Source organism: Ammodytes marinus, assembly GCF_949987685.1.
Source record: "Ammodytes marinus genome assembly, chromosome: 8".
Taxonomy (NCBI): domain Eukaryota; kingdom Metazoa; phylum Chordata; class Actinopteri; order Uranoscopiformes; family Ammodytidae; genus Ammodytes; species Ammodytes marinus.
The window spans coordinates 27,515,576-27,540,980 of record NC_137212.1 but is presented as its reverse complement, the minus strand read 5'-3'; the positions used below and the strand labels follow the sequence as shown (position 1 = coordinate 27,540,980).

Genomic DNA, 25,405 nt, shown 5'->3' with positions numbered 1-25,405 from the left:
TATGGCTGTCTTTTTTTCCAGCAATATCCACACAATGCATTTAAATGCTAGAGTAGTCTTACGCGCAGGGTGCTATGTCCTTGCTGGGTTTAGATTGGCAATCTATGCAGTGATTCAGAGGAAACAATGCAAATATTTTCTCTGACTTGCTGTTTGGTCTCATTTAATGGATCGATAGATAGATCGACTGTTCCAGGACCTGTAAGCTTGGCACACATGGAGGTAGGGGAGGAAGTTGATAATGATAAAAACTTGAGCTAGTAAGGAGAAGTGCAGCTCCAAAGTTGTTCTGTCCCGCCAATGTTAGCCAAATTGAGGTGAGTGGACCACACAGCTTTTCTGTGACTTCTGGAGAGCAGTGTGTAATCCATGGTGTAGTCAGTGTGGCTAAACTAGCAGCTATATGGTGAGTAAATTCCTCTGCTTGTTAACCCCAAATTTCCCCCTTCCTTTTTTCTTTCTTTTTTTTTTTTACACGTGAAATACAGTATATAAGATGTGTTGCGTGGGTGTTTTGGAGGCACACCTCTAACGTCTCAGTGAAGAAATCAGATCCACTGAGCCCTGTTGTGTGTGTGGGAAACTATTTGCAGTGTGTGCAGCATTAAATCAACTGCGGTTTCAATCATTGTCATTTTTACTTCTTGAGAAAAACAACATGAGATTGGCACACGGCGCATAGGAATCTGAACGGAGAAAATCTGCACATTTTATACCATTAAAACTAAAAATAAAGTATTTAAGAATTATTTTCAAATACAAACAGAAGATAACAAGGCAGGTAAACACACACATTTAAGAGGGAAATTCCAAACACTGTATATGCACTGTGCAAAATACACTACAAATGATGAAACTAAACTGACGAATGTGATGCGGCCCCACGCTCCAGTGAATCTCTAAAGGGGGCTGAGTGGCATGATGGGACCGAGCTTTTAACAGGAACTCTGGGGGAGGAAGAAAGGAGTCCCGTTGCGAAAGAGTTACATTACCATATCTCCCTGAGGAGCAGATACAAAGCTTCTTGAGAGACAGCGGGGTGGATCCGTCAATCCACTGAAGAGCCGCGTTGAGATGAGGATATTGTGTGTGTGCTCAGACACCACACACCGGTAATAAAGCAGCGGGGGAGATCACACAATTCTTTTAACTTATACTAGAGAATACATCCCCCAGAATCTAGGCTTCAATGTTACACAAAAAAAGAATATTGAAAATTCTGGTCACTGCTTGTAGAATTCGAAAGAAACCTCTGTAGACACAATCACACCGACATGACGCGTTATAAATTATGGGCATACAGCTTTGAACAACGATAAAAACTACAATGTGAACGCACAGCAGCTAGAAGCCAAGGTTTCCTCGGGCCATGCAGTATCCCAGTTTGTTCTGGTTCCCAAGGAAAGACATGAGCCCGACGTAAGCCTCTATGAGAATGTTCTGATTGAGGAGCAGCACGCCGTTAGCCTTCCCAGGGACGGGCTTCGCCACGTGGGCTTTCTCCGCCGCAGCCTTCAGCTTCTCACGGAAATTGTCGATCTGCGAAGAACAAGAGGAGGGGGGGGGGAGGATCAGAAACACATGAGATAAACAACATTTATGACCTGTTTACAGCTCTTTGACTTCTTGCCTTAGTCAGAGTGTGGTATACATGGAGTCAAAATATCAATTATTTTTAATGACCTATATTTGAACCAGCATGAATCGTGCCTAGAATAATATTCAGAGCTTAATAGAAAAAGGTCAAGAGGTCAAATATAAAGTCCCACTCTCTGCGGTTATCACTGAACTGTCAACAGTCAGAATGTTCTCGGCCCCCAGGAGGCCCATTCACAGTGTCATATCATTATTACATTGCATTCTTAGTGAATGTTCTTCCAGGTCTCTGCACACCTGCTGCCAGTCTGTCAGGCTCAGTTGCCGGTCAACATTTTGTGTGTGCAGTCAATGAAATGTATATAATCTTTTACCCAGAGACAGCATTGCATGTATGGCGCGTTTGAAACAGTACAATACGCCTGACATGTGTATCTATGAAATAGAAGAAGATTGCTCCATTTCTGCTCTCTTGCCTCACCCCTGAGTCATGCGCTTGCTAAACATTTTGATTATGTTGAAATTTCTGCGGAAGTTTTGTAAACACATATTTTTTTTTTTCGATCATGAATCCAAAATGTCATTTGTCGGCACAAGTAGATTGAGCCCAACACCGTGGGTTTATAATATAATGTATATTTATATTGTATATCTGATAAGAGTATTTCATTAGGTGTTGTTTTTTTTACACATGAATGACATATTCCAGGCTTAATTCCAGTAAGTCTCTTCTGTTTGATGACTCACTTAACCACACGATGAATCTCAGCACTCTTGTGTTTTTTAAAAAGTGGTAATAGTGAAGTGTCTCCATGACAGTGCACACCTCCACATGGATTAGTCATTAAACACAATCTAATCAAAATATTTCAACAGTGACATCGTGACAAATTAAAGTTCAGTTCACCCTTATCCCCATTATACCCAGTCCTGCAGTTGTTTTCACATGTGTGTGACAAACTTTTAACAGGAAAGTGTCCCCCACTATACACTGTTGACACCGCTCGGTGTATTGCTTTGAGTTCAGTTCAGTTAACTTCTGTATTGTGCCACTGGAGGAAATCGGGCTTGCAGCAGATTCAAACAATGGCGGTAAACACAGAACAGTACAACAATAAAAATCTATAAAATTTGGTATTTTTAAGTAAATTAAATGTATTGTCAAAAATCACTTTTGTTTTGTCAAAATCAGAGAATATCTCCTCTTGATCCGCTACCTGTCCGTACTGTGTGTGCTGGAAAAAAAGTGGTATTAAAGGCCTACTTCACCGGTTTGAATATGAAGGTGTATTGAATTCTGAGATCCTATGTAGTATAAATGTGCAAAAAAAATTAAAATCGGTTCATCCTAGCCTGAGAAAAGGCAGAAAGACTGTTTTTTTAACCCTGTATTTCTCTTTCTCGTGACATCACAGAAAGAGAAATATAGGGTTAAAAAAAATTACTTTGTAAATATTACTGTGATGTCACAGTAAAAGACATCACAGTAATATTTATTTGTCAATCGGCTCAAAAGAAGCCCGACGACATCAACTACGACCGATTTCACGGCACACACCAAACAGATTCGTGTCTCCGTCCCCTCGAAACTCTACGACAGCGATTATCGGGCCGGTGTGTCCTGGCCTTTAAACCAGGCCATAATGTGATCACTGACTGATGTACTTACATCGCAGAGAGCAGTGAAGGTGTCACTGAGGTTCCTGACGGGATGGTGGGTGAAGGTGATGAAGGGGAAGTCGTTGGCAAAGGGGTTCCATCTGGAGGTGAAGGAGGGCTCTCTCAGCCGGTCCCAGAAGACACGCACCCCCTCCCCCGCTCTCCTACACACAAACCATGAGAAATATTATTATTATTCTTCAATTACTCTTGATTTGTTTAGCACCCTTCATACATATAATGCAGCTCAGAGTTCTTTACAAGCACAAAATGAAGATAATACATTACAAACACTGTAGAATCATAATGTGCAAAACAAAACACAGTCATCACAGGCAAGAAACCCACAAGGGCAAAGGCAAACAAAATAAAGAATAAAAATAATGAATTAATCAAAGCCCGTTTAAAGCATACATTTTTTTTTATAAGAAATGACACAACACGTCTTAGTGTCAGTGACACATTTCACTCCACCATGACAAACCCTTCACATCACACAGATGATGTTGTCACCAGATCAGTCATGACTCACTAGCTTTCTCGTCTGAGAATTATACACATAACAATGAAGATTTTTTTTATTTTGTTTTTTGCCTCTGGCCATATCCTGAAAGGCTGCTGCACCTTATGGGCTGTCGTTTACAGGTGACAATTGGCAACAATGGCACAGAAATTGTTTTTGTCACAGGCATCAGGAAGGATAAAGAACGGCTAACTGTGCTAAAACAACAGAACAAAACAAACTGTAGTAACTGCACCCTCATGTGTACTTAACCCATTGTACCTTTTCCACACCCTGCATCTTTTAAAACGTTAAGATTACATTTTTTTTAATATAAAAGACACAAAGAAAGTTATATTTGTCCAGGGATACTTTAAAATGTTTCTTTATTGGCCTTGTTGTTTTTACTAGTATGATTTTATATTCTTAAAAAAAAAAAAAAAAAAAAAAGCGGAAAAAAAGCCTTTCTTTATAGAAAGTATTTTCCCCATTGAATCTTGGACTTATTTTGTTTGTTCCTTCTTTGGTTAATGCATGATCTATGCCAATCCTTTTTGTGGACACAAATTATCCTAAAATAAGAATATATAAAATGTACTACAGCAATTATTTGTGCAGCTAGAAACTCATAGCTACATTGTGATTATGAAAAAATTGCCAAAACTTCATGGACCATTTATTTTTTTTGCTTTAAAATCAGTTCAAAATATATCCTGTTGGTTCCATAATTTAAAGAAATTGCCACTCATCTTAATACTACACGTGAGGCAAGGACGGATTAACATGACCACGGGCCCTGGACACAAACCAGTCATGGACCCCTACCAACACGCAAATACACGCACTAGCACACCGTGCAATCCACAATCACACACATTATAATGCAGTGCACGGCCTAGAGAGAGAAAGAGAGAGATAGAGCGAAATACAATTCTATAAAGTCTCTCTGGTGCTGCGCAAGAGAAAGAGATTCTTTGCGCAGAAGCCTACTAGACAGTTAGATTGGGGCAGAGACACCGACGATGCGAGCGCGCGCTAAGCGCGCGAGCAGATTTTTTTTGCCTTTGTAAGATCTCTGCGCCTGCTTTTTGGCCAACCCTTGCCCCCCTCGGAGCCTACACTCAATGTCTGAGCGAAGCAGCGCGTCACCCGGTGAAACGCTGTGTTGGTGTCGTTCACAGTGAGACAGACACACTCTGTGGTTTAAAACTAAATGATCAGGGGATTCCTGCACGTTAACGGGTGTCGAGGGGACAGGCTCCGCGATCTGATTGCATGTCCCGAGCCTGGATACCCCTATCTCACTGCCGACTAACTGTAAAGTGAAACAACCGCCTCGCTCGTTACACTGGTACTGGTGCGTAAAGGGAACGCACAGTTGGCAAACTCTCCTCACTACAACTGCCACAGCAGAAAAGCCACTGTAGGTCGATCGCTGTACCGATTCGTGCCTCTGACACGTTGACTCGCAACACAATGAGTCGAGGCTTTGATTTCAGTGGGGATGTGGAGCTCTTTGGCCATTTCCCGTGCCTTTTTTTCTCTAGACACATCGTTCTCTATCCAAGCGCACACACGCTTGTCCCGGCCGAATATAAGACCCCGATTATAAAACAACCCGACTTTTTACGACCCATTCCCAGGGGGGAAACCCCCGTCAAAATGTTTTGATTAAAAAAAAAAATCAAGGGCCCCCCTATTGGCCAGGGCCCTGGACATGTGCCCACTTTGCCCATGCGGTAATCCGTCATTGACGTGAGGGCAATCTCCTGTTTAACCAGACTTGGAGGTGATCTACAGTGTGTTCATCATATTCTCTTTCTTCTTCTGGTCTTTTTAGTCATTCTTAAGTAAATACTGCAGGTTTTTAAATGAAAACGCCCCAGGGTCATATCTTTCCTCAGCCCAATGAAATCTCGGAAGACTGAGAGCCAACACACACACCTCCAAACACCAGCAGATCCTATCTTTGAAAAAAAAAAGATACTGGTGTTGATCTGCACGCTGCGAAGATCTTAACAATTCTCTATTTACTTTTTGTCCATAAAAATTTGATCTAGGACGCTCAAACCTCTCAGCCAGTAATATCTGGGGTCAAAACACATCATCCTCGTGTTCAGTATAGGTCGCCGGGAGTTGAACACACCCTCCACTGCATCTCTATTTTTAGGCCAATATTACCTTCCTGAAGAATATTTAGATAAACCTTGTCTAAAATGTATGACAGAAAATAGATTTATCATGAGACAATGCAGGCAAAAACTTTCTCTTTTTTTCAAGCACCAATCCATGTTGAGATTTTGGCCTATTTTGCTTTCATAACATGTCTTATTTCATACTAGTATAAATAAAAAGGTCCAAAATGTACATTTATGGGTTCATTTGACTAAAACTTGTAAGAAGTTGAAAGTTACTTGTTAAAGACGTGCAGAAAATGCATTTCTAAGACCTGTACATACATTTTGGCAAATGTCAATGCTTTATTTATAGAGCAGAGAGACAGAGATGAAATGGGGCGGAGCGGGGATAGACATGCAGAGAACTGGTCAGATTTGAACCGGGTCTGCTGCGATGACTGAATCTCAAGGGGGGCCCCCGACTAGTATTTTTTGATTTATAAAATGAAAAAAAGGGCTGTATCCAAACTCTGTTCAGTGCAAACTTTGAAATCTAATTCTGGCTTTCTCCAACATCTATATTTTTGACACACATTTACACATGTAATATTAGCTATTGAAACATTTGTCTATATATTCAGACATTTCTGAAAAAAAACTATAATAGAAGAAAATACATTGTTGATATAGCCTGGCATTCCCAGACCTGCCACTAGGCGCTGGCAAATTAATTTTGCTGCGCCTGTTGGTCTGGACACTCTCCATTGAAGCTTTTTCAGAAAGTCCAGAAATCCTGACTCCCTTTTCAATTGGTTCTATCTAATATGGGCGCGCCAGAGCCCTTTGTATGGTGCTCTGGGGCGGACGAAATCGGATGACCACAGTGACGTGCATGCGATGTCGAAGCCGTGATAGTAAACATCAAAGATGGCTGCGGATATGTTGTGTGAGTTTGAGACTGTTTTGGATTTGGAAGACGGCACTCAAATCTTTCATTAGCAAGTAAGTTGAATGTTCTGTTCTGCCGACCGACCACGGCAAAAGTTTAATTTAACAGTTTAACAGCTGTTCGCTAAACGAACAGGGCTTAATACGTCACCTTGTGCATCGCTCCGATTGGTTGTAGTGCTATCCAATTGTGTGCAGTGGCATTTGAAATGCACGAGTAGGAGCCGCCCCTTGGGTTGGAAATTACTATTGATCGTGGCCAGAACCTCTATCGTTCAAGATATCAGGGTCTGGATTTCCAGGGTATTGTTGATATGTAATCAACCAGTAAAGTCTCATGATGATATCTATAAATCACAGATGTTCCCCTATTCCCCTGCAGTGTCTCACATTAAAAAAGAAACAAGGAAGAAGACTTGTATTCATAAATAATGACTTCATAATCACGCTGAGTGGTAATTAGTGCTATTAGTTTTCAGGGGCAGTCACTTCACAGAACATCTGCTACTTTCTGGATAATGGATTGGATTAATGATTGAAGATATTAGTGCAGGGATATTAGTTAGTAACCTCCAGCACTAGCCTTAAGCAGAGGTGAGGTCTAGTAAGCTCACTCCTTCCAACTCCACACACCCAGATTTTTTTTTTCCCCCTTTGCAAAATAGTCTTTAGCCCCAACCGACGCTGACTCAAGTTAACTTGAGGCGTTTAATGAGACTTCACAAAGCTCCGACTGGAGCCACCACAATGTTTGAAATATTTTGCAGCGCTGCTCCCAAACACCTGCACACTTTGATGTGTGTAAATGAGTCAGTCCCCTTGGGCTCTGGTGACATCTGACACTATTTTTAATACTGTGTTTAGACCTTAATATGAATGAATTAATCAAGAGAATGATTTGCAGTTTAACTGATTATATATATATATATATATACAGTCCCCTCCATAAGTATCGGAACAGTGAGGCCAATTCCTTTATTTTTGCTGTAGACTGGAAACATTTGGGTTTGACACCAAAAGATGAATATGAGACAATAGCTCAACATTTCAGCTTTCATTTCCAGGTATTCACATCTGGATCTGATACACAACTGAGAAGATATCATTATTTGTAAAGGAACACCACATTTTTAGGCGAGCAGAAGTATTGGAACAGATAGACTTTAAATAAATTAAAGGGAATAAAACGTACTATTTTGTCGCAAATCCTTTGCTTGCAATAACCGCATCAAGCCTGTGACCCATTGACATCACCAAACTTTTGCATTCTTCTTTTGTGGTGCTTTTACAGACTTTCACCGCAGCCTCATTCAGTTGCTGTTTGTGTTAGGGGGTTACTCTCTTAAGTCTCCTCTTTGGCAGGTAAAATGCATGCATGCTTTAAGTCTGGAGATTGACTTGGCCAGTCTATAACCTTCCACTTCTTGCCCCTGATTAACTCCTTTGTTGTGTTTTGGGTCATTATCTTGCTGCATGATGGAGGATCTTCCAATCAGTTTGGTTGCATCTTTCCTTAAATTGTCAGACAAAATGTTTCTGTAAACTTCTGAGTTCATTTAGCTGTTGCCATCATGTGTTACATCATCAATGAAGATTAATGAGCCCGTCCCAGAAGAAGCCATGCAAGCCCAAGCCATGACATTGCCTCCACCGTGTTTCACAGATGAGCTTGTATGCTTGGGGTCATGAGTAGATCCTTTCTTTTTCCAAACTTTAGCCTTTCCATCACTTTGGTAAAGGTTCATCTTGACAACAACACAGTAACACATGATGGCAACAGCAAAATGAACTTAGAATTCTACAGAAACATTCGGTCTGCCAATTTAAAGAAAGATGCAACCAAACTGATTGGAAGATGCTCCATCATGCAGCAAGATAATGATCCAAAAAAACTGCAAAAACAACAAAGGAGTTCATCAGCGGCAAGAAATGGAAGGTTTTAGACTGGCCAAGTCAATCTTCAGACTTAAACGCTACAGAGCATGCATTTTACCTGCTAAAGAGGAGACCGAAGGGAGTAACCCCCCAAAACAAACAGCAACTGAATGAGGCTGCGGTGAAAGCCTGGAAAAGCACCACAAAAGAAGAATGCAAACGTTTTGTGATGTCAATGGGTCACAGGCTTGATGCAGTTATTGCAAGCAAAGTATTTACGACAAAATATTACAGTTTATTCACTTTAATTTATTTAAAGTCTATCTGTTCCAATACTTTTGCTTGCCTAAAAATGTTGTGTTCCTTTTCAAAAAATTATATCTTCTCAGTTGTGTATCAGATCCAGATGTTAATACCTGGAAATGAAAGCTGAAATGTTGAGCTATTGTCACATATTCATCTTTTGGTGTCAAACCCAAATGTTTCCAGTCTACAGCAAAAATAAAGGAATTGGCCTCACTGTTCCGATACTTATGGAGGGGACTGTATATATATATATATAGCTATATATATATTTTTTTAAATACTAGGTACAGCATTAAACTTGTAGGGGAGAAAGGGGTTATATGTCACACGGGTTGGTTGTCACAATCGTTATATCTCGGAACCAGAAGGCGCTGTCTGTGAAATTTTGGTATGTAAATATCCAGAATGGGGATCGGAGGTCACCTGCATAGTCTTCCTTGGAGTTAGATTGCTGAATTTGAGGTGAGAGGACTGTTTGTGTTTTTCATGTCAAATTGAAAATATTTAGCTCCTCAGTATTTTTCTTCTAGGCTTTTACACAATGGGTTTATAACAAAAAACTTGTTACCCATAAAAAGTGTGAAGGGTAAACTATAGTTTAGATTGTGGATAGCAAGCTAATTAGTTGTCAGATGGTTGTTGGCCTTGATGCTAGCAAGAAATTCAAGTCGGGGTTGGTCGTCACATTTTTTGGGGGGTTGGTTGTCACATGTTATCCAAAGGCTGCAGCCAGAAAAGGAACCCAATAACGAAATAAATTGTCAAGCTGTATCCTCACTGACACCCCAGAGAAGGAAAGAATAGAGCAGGAAAAGGCAGCTAGCATGCAAAAGAAAAAAGTGCAAAAAAATCCAAACAACCCAGTGCATCCCAAAATAGACCAGCTGCCAAGGCTACAGTAAGTTATGTAGTCCTATTTGTCAACTTGACAATGCAATTAAACTTTCAAATGGCCCCCCATGGGCCTCGGCCAGCAGCGGACCCGGGTTCGATTCCAGCCCGCGGTCGTTCTCTGCATGTCACTCCCCTCTCTGCCCCATTTCAACTCTATCTCTACACTATCAAAAGCATAAAAATGCCAAAAAATATCTTTAAAAAAAAAAGATAACATTGTGACAAACAACCCCATAGTGCATGACAAACGACCCCTTGATGGGGTTGGTTGTCACAATGTGTAAGGGTGTCTTTGATGATTAATTTCTTATTACAATAAGCCAACACCTTAAGCTTCAATTTAATGTAGGAATGACTATTGAAAGATGTTTAGGTGATGAGCAATTCTTACTAGAGTAAAAAGTGTGCCTACTTACCCCGTTCTCCCCTACATTCAAAACAATTATTTTGCTTGCAACCTCCTGGAATTGTGGGTGTGCAAACCTTTTCTTAGAAAGTGTCTTACTGTTAGGGGCGCCCTTAGCTCAGTTGGTACGGAGTCCCCCCCATGGGCCTCGGCCAGCAGCGGACCCGGGTTCGATTCCAGCCCGCGGTCGTTCTCTGCATGTCACTCCCCTCTCTGCCCCATTTCAACTCTGTCTCTACACTATCAATAAAGCAGAAAAATGCCAAAAAAATATCTTAAAAAAAAAGAAAAAGTGTCTTACTGTTAAATGTGGCCAAAGAGAATAGTTGGATTAAATCAGGCCTAGATACATATAAGTAAATCCTTTGGTCTACTAGGTCTTTGTAGACTCAGTAGGATTTTTATCCAATCTTAATGTGGTATCTTTCCATGGTGAAGGTTACCGTTGCTTTCTCTTGACAGCCGCCCTATTGTCACCTGTCTAACAAAAGCAGGTAAACAACTCCCACACAAACAGTAGCTGGATAAACCTGCAGAGACAGGTTTGATTTAATAACCCCTACAGTACAACAACATAAAAACTATTGATACAGTCATTCAATGATACTACAAAAGAAATTATTGTTGTCCGTTCGTTTTTGTGAAACATTCAGTCACTGGTTAAATTTCAACACTTTTAAAGTTGTCGGAGCAAAAGCTTCACTAGGTGAATTCTGACTTGCATCACACTTTTGTACAGAGTATTCAATGTGATTTCTATTTATTTTCATCATCATGGATCAAGGAAAATTACATATTAGCTGGGAAGAAAGGGAAACGCCCACACACCGGCCTAACACAAACCCTGGTTTAATAGCAGAGATGCCTATCACGGGTTCATACTTTCCTTAGGCATTGTTCATTATTGAAACATTTTTGATGTATGTAAATATTTTATTATACTGTAGGTCTGACAATAATCCCACAAATGAGTCCTGAATGCCTTTGTAACTTGTGAACTTGATTTGTAGATGTACAAACACTTTAATTAGTGCTCAATATTATTAGTAAGCATTGTAGACAGATATCAGGACACAACTTACCTAACCATTTAACACATACACAATGTGCAAACAGTGCTCAAAAAGATACGTTTGTTATGGCAATCAAACCAAATTAGTCACCACCAAATGCAACTGTTGATCGTTGTATGTGAGGTCTTAGATGGTGCAATAGCATGTAATGTACCTACTGGTTTGCATAAAAAGTAGCAAGTACATAAATAAATGAAGTATGCGATTTCCCAACAGTGTGCCGATTACTTTCATGATCATCCGTCACTGTGATCTGCTCCTTTGACCACAGAGCTTGTGCAAGAGCGCTTCCTGCCAAACAGAATGAAAGACCTGAGGCTAAACAATCGTGATGTAGCAGTTGATATGTCACGGTCCCAGGGAGGGGCGGCATCAGAATGCAATCACCTAGCCCTGTTTACACAAGTTCCTCCCAAAATGACAATGCTAATGCTGCTGAACATTTTGTGCCTCCTCCAGAGCAAATGTACGTGTGTGTGTGTGTGTGTGTGTGTGTGTGTGTGTGTGTGTGTGTGTGAGTATGCGTGTGTGAGGGGGGGGGGGGGGGGGGGATTGACTCGGTACAAAAGCAAAGCCAGGACTAAAAGACTGATTATATTTCCGCCAGAAAAAAAAGAAAAAAAGAATGAGGACGGTGGGTTTACGTTTGTACACACTGCCCTTTTGTAAGAGCACACACAAGCTATTGCCATAGAATAAATGGTGGATATAAAAACGCTTTGGTAAATTCCACAGGTAAGCTATCACTGAGGAGAGGGACCAGCCCAAACAGGTAGAGCAGGGCTGGGTTTTTCAGCCAGAGGCCTTGGACGTCTTTCACTGTGTTTATGTGGCAGAGCTGAGGGGTTTGGACTTTCACTGCAAAACACAGGCACGGTGTAGGAGGCTGCACCTTTTGGTCGTTAAGGAGTTTCTTAAAGGAGACATGCAGTTTGTGTCAAAATGAATCTCCAAAAAAACTGACTTGAGAAAGACGGGCCAACAATCAGCTCCAGCCTCCTCTGACCCTTCCACGAGTTCCACTGAATCCAAAATGTTTATACAAAACGCAAACACGCATGAGAGCAACACTGTATACTGAGCTTAAGGGCAAAGTGAAGAAAAAATAAGTCATAAGTCAACACAACAAGATAAATATCAAGGCCCTGCTCCAGTTGTCATGGCAAGTGTCCCACATTGTCTCCGAAAGCGAACACACAAATGTGGTGCGATTGCCCAATAGAGCCTGCAGCTTTGTCAGCCATCCGTACGTGTATCCATCCCACAAGCTTTAATTCAAACCCTGAAAGGACTTTTTTTTTAAGAAAGGAAAAAAAGGGTGGAGTGGTAACAAGAAAAACAAAAAAAGAGGATTGATCTTACTTGTTATACTCAGTGTGTGTCCATGTAATATTTAAGCCTCAAAAAACACATTTACATTATTAACGATAAAGCTGCTGGGGCAACCTCTTGAAGCTTAAAAGGCATGATCCAAAAAAAGTTGTGATAACGTAGCTGCAGGCGCTTGACAAAGAGATTTCCACCTTGGAAAAAGCCAAGATCTGCTCCCAGGGTGTTTGAATTTAGAGCAGCGCGCCCAAAACATTCTACTGTACGTCTATGGGTGCTTATCGATTGATGCCCGTAGAGAGAGCACACCGATCTATGCTTTGTTTAAGGGGATAGGAGTCTCTTTCTTCATTTTCATTCTTGCATAGTGTTGAAACAGGACTCTATACAAATATACCTGTTAAAGTTACATAAAAGGATTCAGTGGAATCTTTGTATGCAGTGGGAGTTCTATTTTCCTAACCACAGTGATGGATAAGCTGCGTAAGCTTTTATAGTGGCAACAACAACAAACGTTGCAACACTTGTTTAAGGAAACACATTGAGTTGCTCATCCTTTATTATGCACTCTGCAATGCCCCAGTCCCAGATGTCAGTAGGTCTCTAAAAAAAGTGTTGCAATACTCCAAGTTTATTTTGATTCCGAAACAATCAATCATAACAACTGCTTGTCCTCCACCAAGATAAGATAAGATAAAAACATGTTATTGTCTGTTTCGAGTGACAGAAGTTTTGTCTTTGACAGGCTCACATAAAATACTGTATATATGACAAAAATTGTGCCAAAACATTGACAATACAATATGAACAGTGCAAATCTATTGACTTAAAGGGAGTGGGATATGTTGTATATGAACTTCATTGTGGTGATGGCAGTGGGGATGAAATATTTTTTAAATATGTTTTTATGTGCCAAACGGGACTATGTAGTGTGGTCCTGATGGCAGTCACTATAAAGCTTAGTGAAGAGGGTGAGCGTGGGATCCTGTGTCATTGTATTACCTTTCCTGAGTATGGTTTGTAAAGTTTAGGGAGAGCCGACTATCTTATCCCACCTGATTTATCATCTGGGCCGGCTTTGTTATGTGTTGGGTGGTGGGGTATTGCACCAGGCTAGGAGATATTGAAAGTCAGAATTGATCCATTGAGTGACAGATACACCTTGGATTATGTCATATACTGTAGTGATGTCTTGTCCCTGGCCTAGGACTTCAAATGTTTATCAGATAAGTGGGATTACAAACTGGAGGCATGGGCTTTCAAAGGGGTGAGCTTTTAAGGAGGCAACGCAGGGATCTAATAAACATTATACATTATGCTTTATGCTGTATTAAGGAAAATTTAAAGTAGCATCCAGGGTTTTTTTTAATTAAATACCTGTACATATCAGAAAAAAAGTCAGGATATCTTAGCCTCTGCTGCACACATTTTTGATGACTCTTCCTTATTCCCCTCTGTGTCCCTCTTGACTTTAGGGAAGTGCACAACTGAATCACTGAGGAGCCTATCTCATCTCTCTTGATCTTAGCGATGAGCTAGTCACGCCACTCTATTTTTCAGATGCTTCTCCAACACTTTTCAGTGTATGAGATGGGACATTCAAAGGTTTCTATAAGCTGCTGGGCGTAACTGAAGACACATCATATCATATAAATGATAAACTGACAATGAGTTGGGACCTGTACAAAAAATAACAACATTCAGCATCTTAACAAGTCAGTGATTCTTGAGAGCGCTTGTTGTCAAAATCACTCGTGGTCAAAACCAGTGAGATATCTCCTCACAATCTGCCACGTGCCCTTACTGTGTGTGCGCTGAAACAAAATCTGGTGTAAATATACAGCCTAGGCTTTGTAAACTGGCATGTAAACAAAAGGGGCCTTCCGTAGCTAGCAACATATCAGCGCAAACACACATTAAAGACAGGTAGCGGATCGGATTCACTGATTTTGACAAAAGGTCATTTTGACAACAAGCGTTCTCCAGAATCGCTGACTCCACCTTTAAGGAGTGAAACCAGGAGTATCAGTCTTCATCCAAAGAGGTGTATGTTTGAAAGTTCGGGTTTTTTTGCTGACAAAAGCAAAGGCTTTACTGTTTCACATCCCAACAGTTGTGGCTCTGTCTTAATTACCATCTGATGAAGTATCCCAGAGCAACATTATGCTGATGCTATCTTAAATAGCTACTATGTAATGACTGCCCTCTGCTGTCTGAATGTGTAAGCTGCTTTGGTTTGTATAGGTGTGGTCAGAGAGAAGGCCTAATGAGAGAGAGGAATTCATTGTTTTCAACCCAGGTCTAAAGAAATACAGATTTAACACTCTATATCTAAAACAACTTTACAAAATAATAAGCTCGCTTGTGTCCGCAAGAAACAAACTGACTTATGTGAGGAAGAAATTCTCGTTAATAAAACTCTTTGAAGGAGTTGAAGGTGCTGGCTAAATAACATAAGGCATCATTCCCTCTGATGCTTTATTCAGACAAAAAAATTAATAAAACTACATGTGATCAGATGAGAAACAAGAGGATTGCGGTGCTGGGGATTATTTCAAAACCTTCATAAATATATACTGTGTTTTACCAGTTACTGAAGCAAACCTCTAGTGGGGATTCTTTAGACTTCCACACCCAACTCTTTCAGATGATGTGCTCGGTAATTACTTTGTCTAGACAGTTTGGAAAGAAAAGGCACTTTCCCAACGGATGCAAACTATACTGTGATTTTTCTTAAAATATACTGACACTCCCTCAACACTTTGAATTGGCACCATCAAGGTTCTGTGAAACAAGATGAAGGGAGTTTTAAAAATCCTTTGTTTATGCAGCTGGTGGTCTGGGGATACAAGGGGTCAAAAGTACACCAATGTGCTTTCAGTCTCAATTCAGCAAGTTGAACTCAATTATAAAATATGAATATCTACAGAGTGCCTAGTTGCGCAGGTTAGCACAATGATTTCCCTTAAACAGAGAATACCCAAACAATATGATGGTGATGGCCTGTGATGTCTAAATATGGCATTTTTCATGGCATTTTACAATCAAATATTGCGGTAAAATAACTGCAAAATATAAGGAGAACAATAAAGAAATGTACACAATGGATACGTGAGAGTGTATAGCAACAATTGTGCAACTTTTGACGCATTTAAATGACTAAATGTGCGGCCAGAAAATGATCCGACTTTTTCCAACGCAACTCGAAGGCGTCAGGTGTCTGCAGCCTGTACAGTAGATGGACTTTCTAGTAGCAGTGATTCACAGTAGCAGTTGTACAATCATCCATGACAACATCAAACAGATGAGGTAATGTGATGTGGCGTGCTCCTGCCTTGAACTGTCTCTACCGATGGTGCACACTGACATCAAGTGGTCAGATGACAACTGTCAGCTATGCTCTCAACGTCTAAACACGTGTCACTACTATGACAGCTGATATTTTTTTTGGTTTTGATGGGCATTGGTATTGTTGTAAAATATATAAATCTAAGCTTTTTAAGAAAATAAAAAGTTAACTTTTTTACTGATAAGTAAAGGAATAAGGACTATTAAGTTAAATGTTACGGTATATGTAAAAAATTAAACTTCTAATTAAAATGAAACTCCTTCTATGAAGACATATTTTATATGATTGCAACAGTAATTTATTCTCTTCTTATTCATTAACTGTTCATAAATCAGCCTCCTCAAAGGAGTTAAAAATGTTGACATAAATAAAAACTTATATCTTTAACTATATCTACTCATAACTACCATCATTGGGTTTTTAAACCATGTATTAAATGTTCTTATACTGCTTATACATTCTAAATAGGGGGATTCAAAATGAAGTGTTCCAGAAAGAGAAAAGTAAGATTAATATAGTGACTGAATAATCTTCTTCACAGCCTGACTTTTAGCACTTTTTCTCTCACACTGATATTGCAGTGTGGAAACAAAGTTTAGTGCTCTGCTACAGTGGTAGGGAGGAATCATTTTCATATATACATGAACTGTACTCAGATCAGTTCCTGTCTAAAAACAAGACGGAATGACCTAGACGACATAAAGAAGACAGGTCCTGAGGGAGGGAGAGAAAGAGAGAGAGAGAGAGGGATGGTGATGAAGATGAATACGGAAAGAGAGAGAAATGTTGTGAGTCTCTCATTTTGAGAGCGTCCCTTTACTGTTGGGACTCCCGGGTGGCTTTCACGAGCGTTCTATATGTATAATTTAACCAAATGTGCGAAGATAAAGCCCCTCCATTAAAAGGCAGCGCTCTCTAAGCTCTTCACAGCACATTAGGTTTTATTTCGTCAAATTAGTTTTAGTCGGTTCGGCATCCCCTGAGCCGTCTTTTAAAAGGTTTAGATGAAAGGACTACATTCATTTTGCCACTAATCAGTTAAGCGACAGCCATGCACTCCTCCTTACCCCTGGAAAAATCTCTCTCATCACACACGTCCCTGTGCCATGCCAGTTTTAACTTGTTGTTAGGGTCTATGGCAGTTCCATGTGTCCCTAGCTGCACTGTCTGTCTGTCTGTCTGTCTGTCTGTCTGTCTGTCTGTCTGTCTGTCTGTGTGTGTCCCTCACCAGACAGCAGCTTTGTGACGCTGCCCTCACTCTCTTCACTGACAAACCGTTGATACTTGCAATCTTTGAAATTCCTTGTGTTAGAGCTTAATCATGTACAGAAATAGGGGGTTGAAGTCACAGGGAATGTTTTGCTGTTGTGAAGCAAATTAGAGCACAGAGCAGATCATTTGGGCTCAGATTAGTAATTCTCCACATAGGGTTTTATTTTTGATTTAACGCGCACAAGAGCAAAGTAGACTTTCTGTAAAATGACTAAAAATGAGATAGGACACCGGAGAACCAAGGCCTTTTTTTCCTGTTCAAATATCTATTAATACATCTCTATGAAAGGTTAAGTGTCAAGAGTTTCCTGGTTATCATTTTCCAGGGCAAATTACAAGACATTAACTTTCTGAGGGCCAAAGCTGCAGGTTATTATGGATCGATTGAACAAGTGACTGTTGAAGAACTAACCAAGGGGCTAATGAGGGCACTTACTGAAGCAGGGAGCGCTTTGGGAAGCAGAAGTCGCCATGGCAGATGCGGTCCACAAAGTTGAGAGGGATCCTCTGGATTTGATCACAGTTGAACATGACAAAATCATACTTGAAGACCAGCAGAGAGTTGTCTGTGAGGATAACCAAACGCTCTTTTTCATTGTTCCAATGGTCCACCCTGAGAAAAGCAGAGACAGTTGGGTTAGACGTACAGTGAAATAGCCTTTCTTTTTTTTGTATAATTCTTTTAATTTTGTTTTTTTTGTAACAATAAGCAAACAAACATACAAACAACACCAGCCTTTCTTGGCATATAGGGGAGAACGGGGTAAGTAGGCACACTTTTTACTCTAGTGAGAATTGCTTATCACCTAAACATCTTTCAAATAGTCATTCGTTAAATTGAAGCTTAAGGTGTTGGCTTGAAATGTGTACCCCTCACTTTTTCTATCTTATTGTAATAAAGAAGAAATTAATCATCAAAGACACCCTTACACATTATGACAACCAACCCCATCAAGGGGTCGGTTGTCAAACACTATGGGGTTGTTTGTCACAATGTTATCTTAATGGGAATAATCTTAAAAAGAAGGCAAGAAAGTAGAACTAAATTTGAAAGTTTAATTGCATTGTCAAGTTGACAAATAGGCCTACATAACTTACTGTAGCCTTGGCAGCTGGTCTATTTTGGGATGCACTGAGTTGTTTTGATTTTGTTGCCCTTTTTTCTTTTGCATGCTAGCTGCCTTTTCCTGCTCTATTCTTTCCTTCTCTGGGATGTCAGCTTGACAATTTATTTCGTTATTGGGTTCCTTTTCTGGCTGCAGCCTTGAGATAACATGTGACAACCAACCCCCCAAAAAATGTGACGACCAACCCCAACTTGAATTTCTTGCTAGCATCAAGGCCAACAACCATCTGACAACTACTTAGCTTGCTAACCACAATCTAAAATATAGTTTACCCTTCACACTTTTTATGGGTAACAAGTGTTTTGTTATAAACCCATTGTGTAAAAGCCTAGAAGAAAAATACTGAGGAGCTAAATATTTTCAATTTGACATGAAAAACACAAACAGTCGTCTCACCTCAAATGCAGCAGTTTAACTCCAAGGAAGACTATGTAGGTGACCTCTGATCCCAATTCTGGACATTTACATACCAAAATTTCATAGACAGCGCCTTCTGGTTCCGAGATATAACGATTGTGACAACCAACCCGTGTGACAAATTACCCCGTTCTCCCCTACTATAGCCTAATTGAAACAAACCAAATTTATTGGTTCACTCAATTCCTTAACGACGTTGTTATATATTTTAACAAAGTTATCTGTATGTTCACTGACAGAGAGGATGCTGTAGAGTACTTGACATCTAAAAGTGTCTTTGAAAAGGTACTTTCCTACATTTATGACATGTCTGATGCCTCTTGATTTTAAAGAGAGAATCTTCTCTTAACAATCTATGAGGGATTTTATTTTTATTTTTTAAAATCACTCTTTTGACCTCCGTAATATAAAGCTCAGATCCCCACTATTTTATAACGTGTGACGAGTTGTCGTCACAAGTAGACCTTGATTAGTTTTAAAAAGCCACAAGGTAAAAAGATTAACACCTTCTGTAAAGACCCCTTAGATTTGGTTTGTGACCCCTTATAGAGGGGGGGGGGTGCTCACAACAACAAGTTCAGTTCTGACGTTAGTATTTTGCAGGCTGGTTATTTGGAGTTGATTCAAAGAACATGTAAAGCGTAGCTGCTCAAGTATGTACAGTATAGGCTAAGCAATTTCCAAAACTGCCCTTGGCAAAGATCATAAAATATGCATGCGAGCATTTCTATGTTGTTACAGCAAGTAAACATCAAATAAAAATCTAATGAACATAATCTCCTTTATATCAACAAACTAAAGTCTGCTCTATACCCTGTGGCATGGATTCTCATGATTGGTTCTCTAGGCCAGGTTCATGTTGCTGACTCTAATTGAAAGACTCTTGATTGCTGCTGGCAGCCATAGGCTAAATAAGAGCTAAGGCATCACAGGAAAGGTGCGAGTGCAGAGCTATGCTAATGAGATGGGTTAACATTGAATGGTCCATAATGGGACTGAGGCACTCAGTCCCATTATGCAATATATTAGAGCAATCCAGGCTCAGTGTCAGCTGGCTGGACAACTTAAATACAGCGCTAGTGAGCAAGACGACACTGAGGCCTGAGCCCATGTTCCTCTGTCAGCTACGCTCTCAACGCAGGAATACATTGAATGGAAAGATTGACACCGCTCTTGTGTCTTTACGCTAAATAAGAAGCTACAAAGGAAATGGAAAACAAAACCATTACCAGGACAGCTAAAGCATGCGGACAAACTCACAAAAACAGAAGTGGTAAAACATGCTGTGGTTTATGTCTTATGTAATTTCAGTTTACTCCACGTTTCCAGCTAAGCTAACTTCCTGCTGGCTCTAGCTTCATATTAAGCATAAATACATAAAGCATACAGACATTAAAAGTGGAATCCATTTTTTTTATCAAACTGTTTGCAAAGGAAAGAGATCACCTATACTCCCAAATCCATAGCATAACCAACAGAAAATAATGAAAAGAAAAGGGTAACACGGTCAAACAAATAAAAAATAGATGAAGTGAGACCATCTTGCTTTATGTGAAGCAACTGACAATCCTCAGCAAAGCCAGATTTGAGGAGTTTTCTTCCTGACATTAGTCACCGACGTCCCTGGGGGGATATTCAGCAGCAGTGTCGCTAAATTACCATATAATGTACTCTGTCGAAATCCTGCGGCGGCTTGTGTAGCGAGAGCGTCTTAAGGCCAAATGTAGGACAAACGTTAACGTGTGTTGGACAGAGCTGCATAAATGGGATGTATTATTCATTCTCACATGGCCATCCTTTTTAAATGTTTCCTGAAAGCTTTTTGCAGGAGTGTGATACAACCTGACATCTGCAAGTACACTTGGTAAATGTCCTGAAGTCACTTTCATTTTGCTCTGCGTTCAGGGGTAATTTAAATCACTATACCTCTGCATTGACTCCTCTCATATTGGTGAAGTGTGATAAGACCATTTGATAATTGGGTTTATGATGAGTGTCTTATATCTGATAAAGCAGCACGGGCCTGTTCTGTAGTAAATCATACATTTGTCAAATTCAAGACAGAATCCACTATTTCCCTGTGAGCAGCAGGTGACTCTAAGTTAAACAGTACATGTGTTAATGATGGATTATGAATGAGCGTCATATGATACTGTACATGATCTGTGCAGTGACAGTCACATCTGTACAGTCAGGTCAAAGCCTTGTAACTTCAATCAAGAAGTCTTTGATTTTTTACTTCTTTTAAATTGAAGCCGTAGAATCCCAGGTTGGTTAATGGGTTGAAGAACTTGTCTGAAAGATCAAAACAGTTTTTTTTTTGACTAGCTACACTACAGCTGCTTCAGAAATGGTTGACACATCAAAGTAACATTTTTAGATGTCAACATTTCTGCTTCCAACTTTGTGTTAAGACCATTATAAAAGATTTATTAAAAATGTTTAAATTCTTCTTATTCTTAGAAAATGGGAGAGAGTGGGGTCCAAGTTTTAAGAATTACTCCAAACGTTACAGGGTTTTAACTTAGCACACGACACGAACAAGAAGAAAAAATGATGTCAGGAAACTCACTCTGCCATGAGCCAGAGGCCGTGAACGCTGCCATCTACTTCCTTATCCACCAGGGCTTCAACATCCTTGATGGCCTGATTCAGAGTGCCAGGCTGAGGAGACACAAATGCAAAGGCTTTCACTTTCTAATTTCCCATTGTGACAATCACAATGTGTGCACACAAAGCTTAAGGGGTTATCTCCGAGGCAGATGTGCAGCTGGGACTGGTACTCCGAAACAAAATGTCAGCGCGTCTCTGTGTCAAACTAAATAACAATAAACACAAAAAAAACACGAAGCCTCTGCATATGAAAATGACTGCACATGAGGAGGGCTGAGTGTGCAGCTCTAGTGTACAACTATGTGTAACTGAAGTATTTCAAGGAAAAAAGAGAAAGCGCATAATACTAACACATAACACATCCAAAAATTTCAGCTACAAACATTTTATGTTTTTTCCGACACCATCTGGACTGGATCCACATTCTGTCATGTGTTTTATGATTTCAATGCCACGTTGGAGAACTTTAAAAAAAAGATAAGGAGTTCATACCGAGGACATCTGCCAGTCTTACTGTAGCCTACTCTAAGCCTGGTGCAGAGCCGGCCATGGCAGCTTGGGACATGTGACTGACTTACCATCGCAATCCAAACTAGGCCTGCAATAAAAACTACCTTTGGGAACATAATAATACTCAGTTTATTGTTAACATTGTTTCATATATTCTGCTGAATGTACACTATGAAAATGTTTGGGTGGTGAATTGTTTACTATGTAAATACATTGTACTAATGTCAGCCTATGTATTGGTCTGCCACTCCTCCTGCACAGTGGTACAGCCTCCTTCTTCACTATGGTCTAAATAAAACAGAAGACTCAGTATTCTACACAGTGGAGTGAGTATTCAAATCCTTCACACAAGTAGCAATACCACAACCCCCAAAAAATATCTTTAAGTGCGGCCTTAAAACAATTATGCATATCAGCTAAAGGCCTATGTTTTAATAAAATATAAGGGTATTTTGTTCTCTTTATCATTATGTAAGCAGATAAGAGTGAGCAGGATTATAGGCTACATATTTGAATGCTGTTTTGTCAGGTCTGCAGGTAAATAAATAAATAAAAAGATAGCTTTAAAAAATTAGCCTAATTGAACTTAGCCTACTCTGGTAGGCCACAATCAGCCATAAACGTTTAACATTTCTCTTTTATGTTGTGCATGGGCCCGTACAAAATGAAATAGCCTAAATTTGAGCCTAGGCTATAGGGCATAGCCTGGCTATCTCTGTCAATTAAATAGCCTAAGAAAAATTGTCTTCTTAATGTTAAAAAATATCATTAATAAAAATTAGACCTACGTTAATGCTATCTAACTCACATGTGTAGGGGCACTAGAATAATTTAAATGGCTTTCAAATAAACTAGAAGTTTCAACGTGACGTCATGTTGTTGTCAGTCAAATGGAGATGTGAAAGTCTTTACCCTTAACACGAAGAACCGATTGAGCTTGAACTGAAGCACAGGTGACACGACGGACAAGGCACCCTGCTGGGAGGGGGACGACCCGCCCTCCACTGGCCGCTCTTCAGGTTCCTCTGAGCGGGCAGCGGGGTGAGTGTCCTCCGAGGGTCGTTCTTCCAAGGAGGCAGCGGGGGGACCGTCCTCAGCTGGCCGCTCTACAGGCTCCTCTGAGCGGGCAGCGGTGTGAGTGTCCTCCGAGGGCCGTTCTTCCAAGGAGGCAGCGGGGGGTCTGTCCTCAGCTGGTCGCTCTACAGGCTCCTCTGTGTGGGCAGCGGGGTCAGTGTCCACCGCTGATCGCTCCTCCCGGCGTTCAGCGGGGTGAGCGTCTTCTGCTGGCCGCTCTTCATGTTCCTCTGTGCGGGCAGATGGCTGAGCGTCCCCCGCCCCTTCGATAGAAGAGCTGAGCTGAGGCTGCTGCACCTCACCTGGGACTCCTTCCTCCTCTGCTTCTGCCATCGTGGCGCTTCACAACACAGTCTATTAAAATAGAAAGAAAAAAAAGGAAGAAGACCGAGACTATAGCCGTAAGAAACTCTTCTTTCAATGCCGTCACAAGGATGATTTTAAAACTTGTCAAACTTGTCAATCGTCCCTAGAAGCTATTCTTCCTGAATATCCAGTACAGAAACTCACGCCCCTCCATTCATATCTCGGCAGGTCTAGCTACTTATTTCCCAAAAGATTCGAGTGTTTGTAATAAAAAGAGGATGAACTTACAGTGGGCTAATCGAGGTGTTTAAAGGTAGATAAGTTAAGGAGGCATCGGAATCAACAGGTCAGGTGCACAACTTCCTTGTTCCGTGTCTAGCGTTTGTTTTAAAGGGCGTATAGACTGCAGCGGCGGGGCAGGGCAGGCTGCATCTCTCAGCTCAGCATGCAGGCCCTCTCAATCCTCTGTTTGATCTGCTCTGATTTACAGTGTAACAAGAGAGAACCCCCCCCTGCATGTAGGCTACCTGCTCTATAGGCCTAATATTTAACTTATGCCTACTTCTGCATAGAAGCATCCCTAAAATAGGGCCACCAGATTTGTGAAAGGCGGAGTCAGCAATTCTGGAGAATGCTTGTTGTCAAAATTATTTTTGGTCAAAATCAGTGAATATTCCCAGCGATCCGCTACCTGTCCATACTGTGTGTACACAAAAAATTATCTGGTGTTGATACACAGGTTAGGCTAGTTAAACAGGTATGTAAACAAAGGGTAGGCCAGGCGTAGATGTTAACAAATATAGGACCCACTGTAGCTAGCAGTTTACAGAGCCTAGGCTGTGTATTAATACTGATTTTCTTTTCAGAGCACATAGATCATGGGAAGATATTCAATTCCGTCCCATGACTCTGCTTTCATCCCAGAAATGTCTGATCTCCTCACAACACTCTGTACTACCTCTGCCTGCATCATTCTAGGCGATTTAAATATTCATGTTGACACCCCTCATGCCAGCCCGCTGCTGATTTTCTTCAGCTGCTAGACTCCCTCAACCTACAACAACATGTTGATGCCCCCACACACTCCAGAGGACACACACTTGACTTGGTCATCTCTAACTCCGCCCCCATCAGCAACCTACAGGTTTATGATCTCGGCGTCTCGGATCACAGAGTTGTGTCTATGGAGCTCCCTTTTCCTTCCCCCCCACACCAAACCAAAGCGGCAGATCCACTTCAGGAACGTGAAAAATATCAACATGGACGCCCTGGCCCTGGACCTTCAACGTCTCTCCTCTGGCTCAACTGACTCCCTCTCTGTTGCTGACTCAGTGGACTTATACAACCAGTCCCTGAGCAGTCTCCTGGATCTACACGCCCCCTTAACATCGAGGTCAGTCTCCTTCTCGCGCTCCGCACCCTGGTACACCAGCAAGCTGCGAACAATGAAGGTGGCTGGGCGTGTCCTTGAGCGGCGACTCAAGGCCTCTGGTCTGACTGTTTACAAACAGGCATACAGGGAACACAGGAGGGCATATGCTGAAGCCCTGAAGAATGCACGGTCTAGGTTTTATTCCACAATCATCAACAATAGCTCCAAAACAGAAGCCATCCTTGTTGGCACGCCACATCAGCTCCGCTCCCCCACCATCACCAATATCACTTTCTCTGGCCAACACATCTCCCTTTCCACATCCGTCACCAACCTCGGTGTTAAAATGGACCCTCAACTCAATTTTGACACCCATATCAAACACCTCTGTAAGACAGCTTTTTACCACAGGAACATCTCCAAACTCCGTCCAACACTCACCCTGGCAGATGCAGAGAAGCTCATCCATGCCTTTGTCTCCTCCAGGTTGGACTAGTGCAATGCACTCCTCATCGGGATCCCTGGCAAGAGCATCCAGAGGCTCCAGTACATTCAAAACAGTGCTGCCCATCCTGAAATCACTACACTGGCTCCCTGTCTCACTCAGAATTGAATACAAGGTCTCCCTCCTCACCCACCAGTGCCTTCACGGACATGCCC

The 25,405-nt window shown here is 41.0% G+C and overlaps 1 protein-coding gene across 1 annotated transcript; it reads right to left on the bottom strand.

The window, feature by feature from the left end:
• Positions 1-625: 625 nt before the first annotated feature.
• On the bottom strand, positions 626-23,758 carry tprg1 (tumor protein p63 regulated 1). The gene is made up of 6 exons (XM_080033104.1): positions 23,662-23,758; positions 22,906-23,421; positions 21,443-21,534; positions 17,763-17,939; positions 3,266-3,419; positions 626-1,539 (listed from the first exon to the last, which is right to left on the bottom strand). Exons 2-6 carry the CDS (start codon positions 23,398-23,400, stop codon positions 1,345-1,347), a joined length of 1,113 nt encoding a protein of 370 aa, XP_079889230.1. The 5' UTR covers positions 23,401-23,421; positions 23,662-23,758; the 3' UTR covers positions 626-1,344.
• Between the last annotated feature and the right edge of the window lie 1,647 nt (positions 23,759-25,405).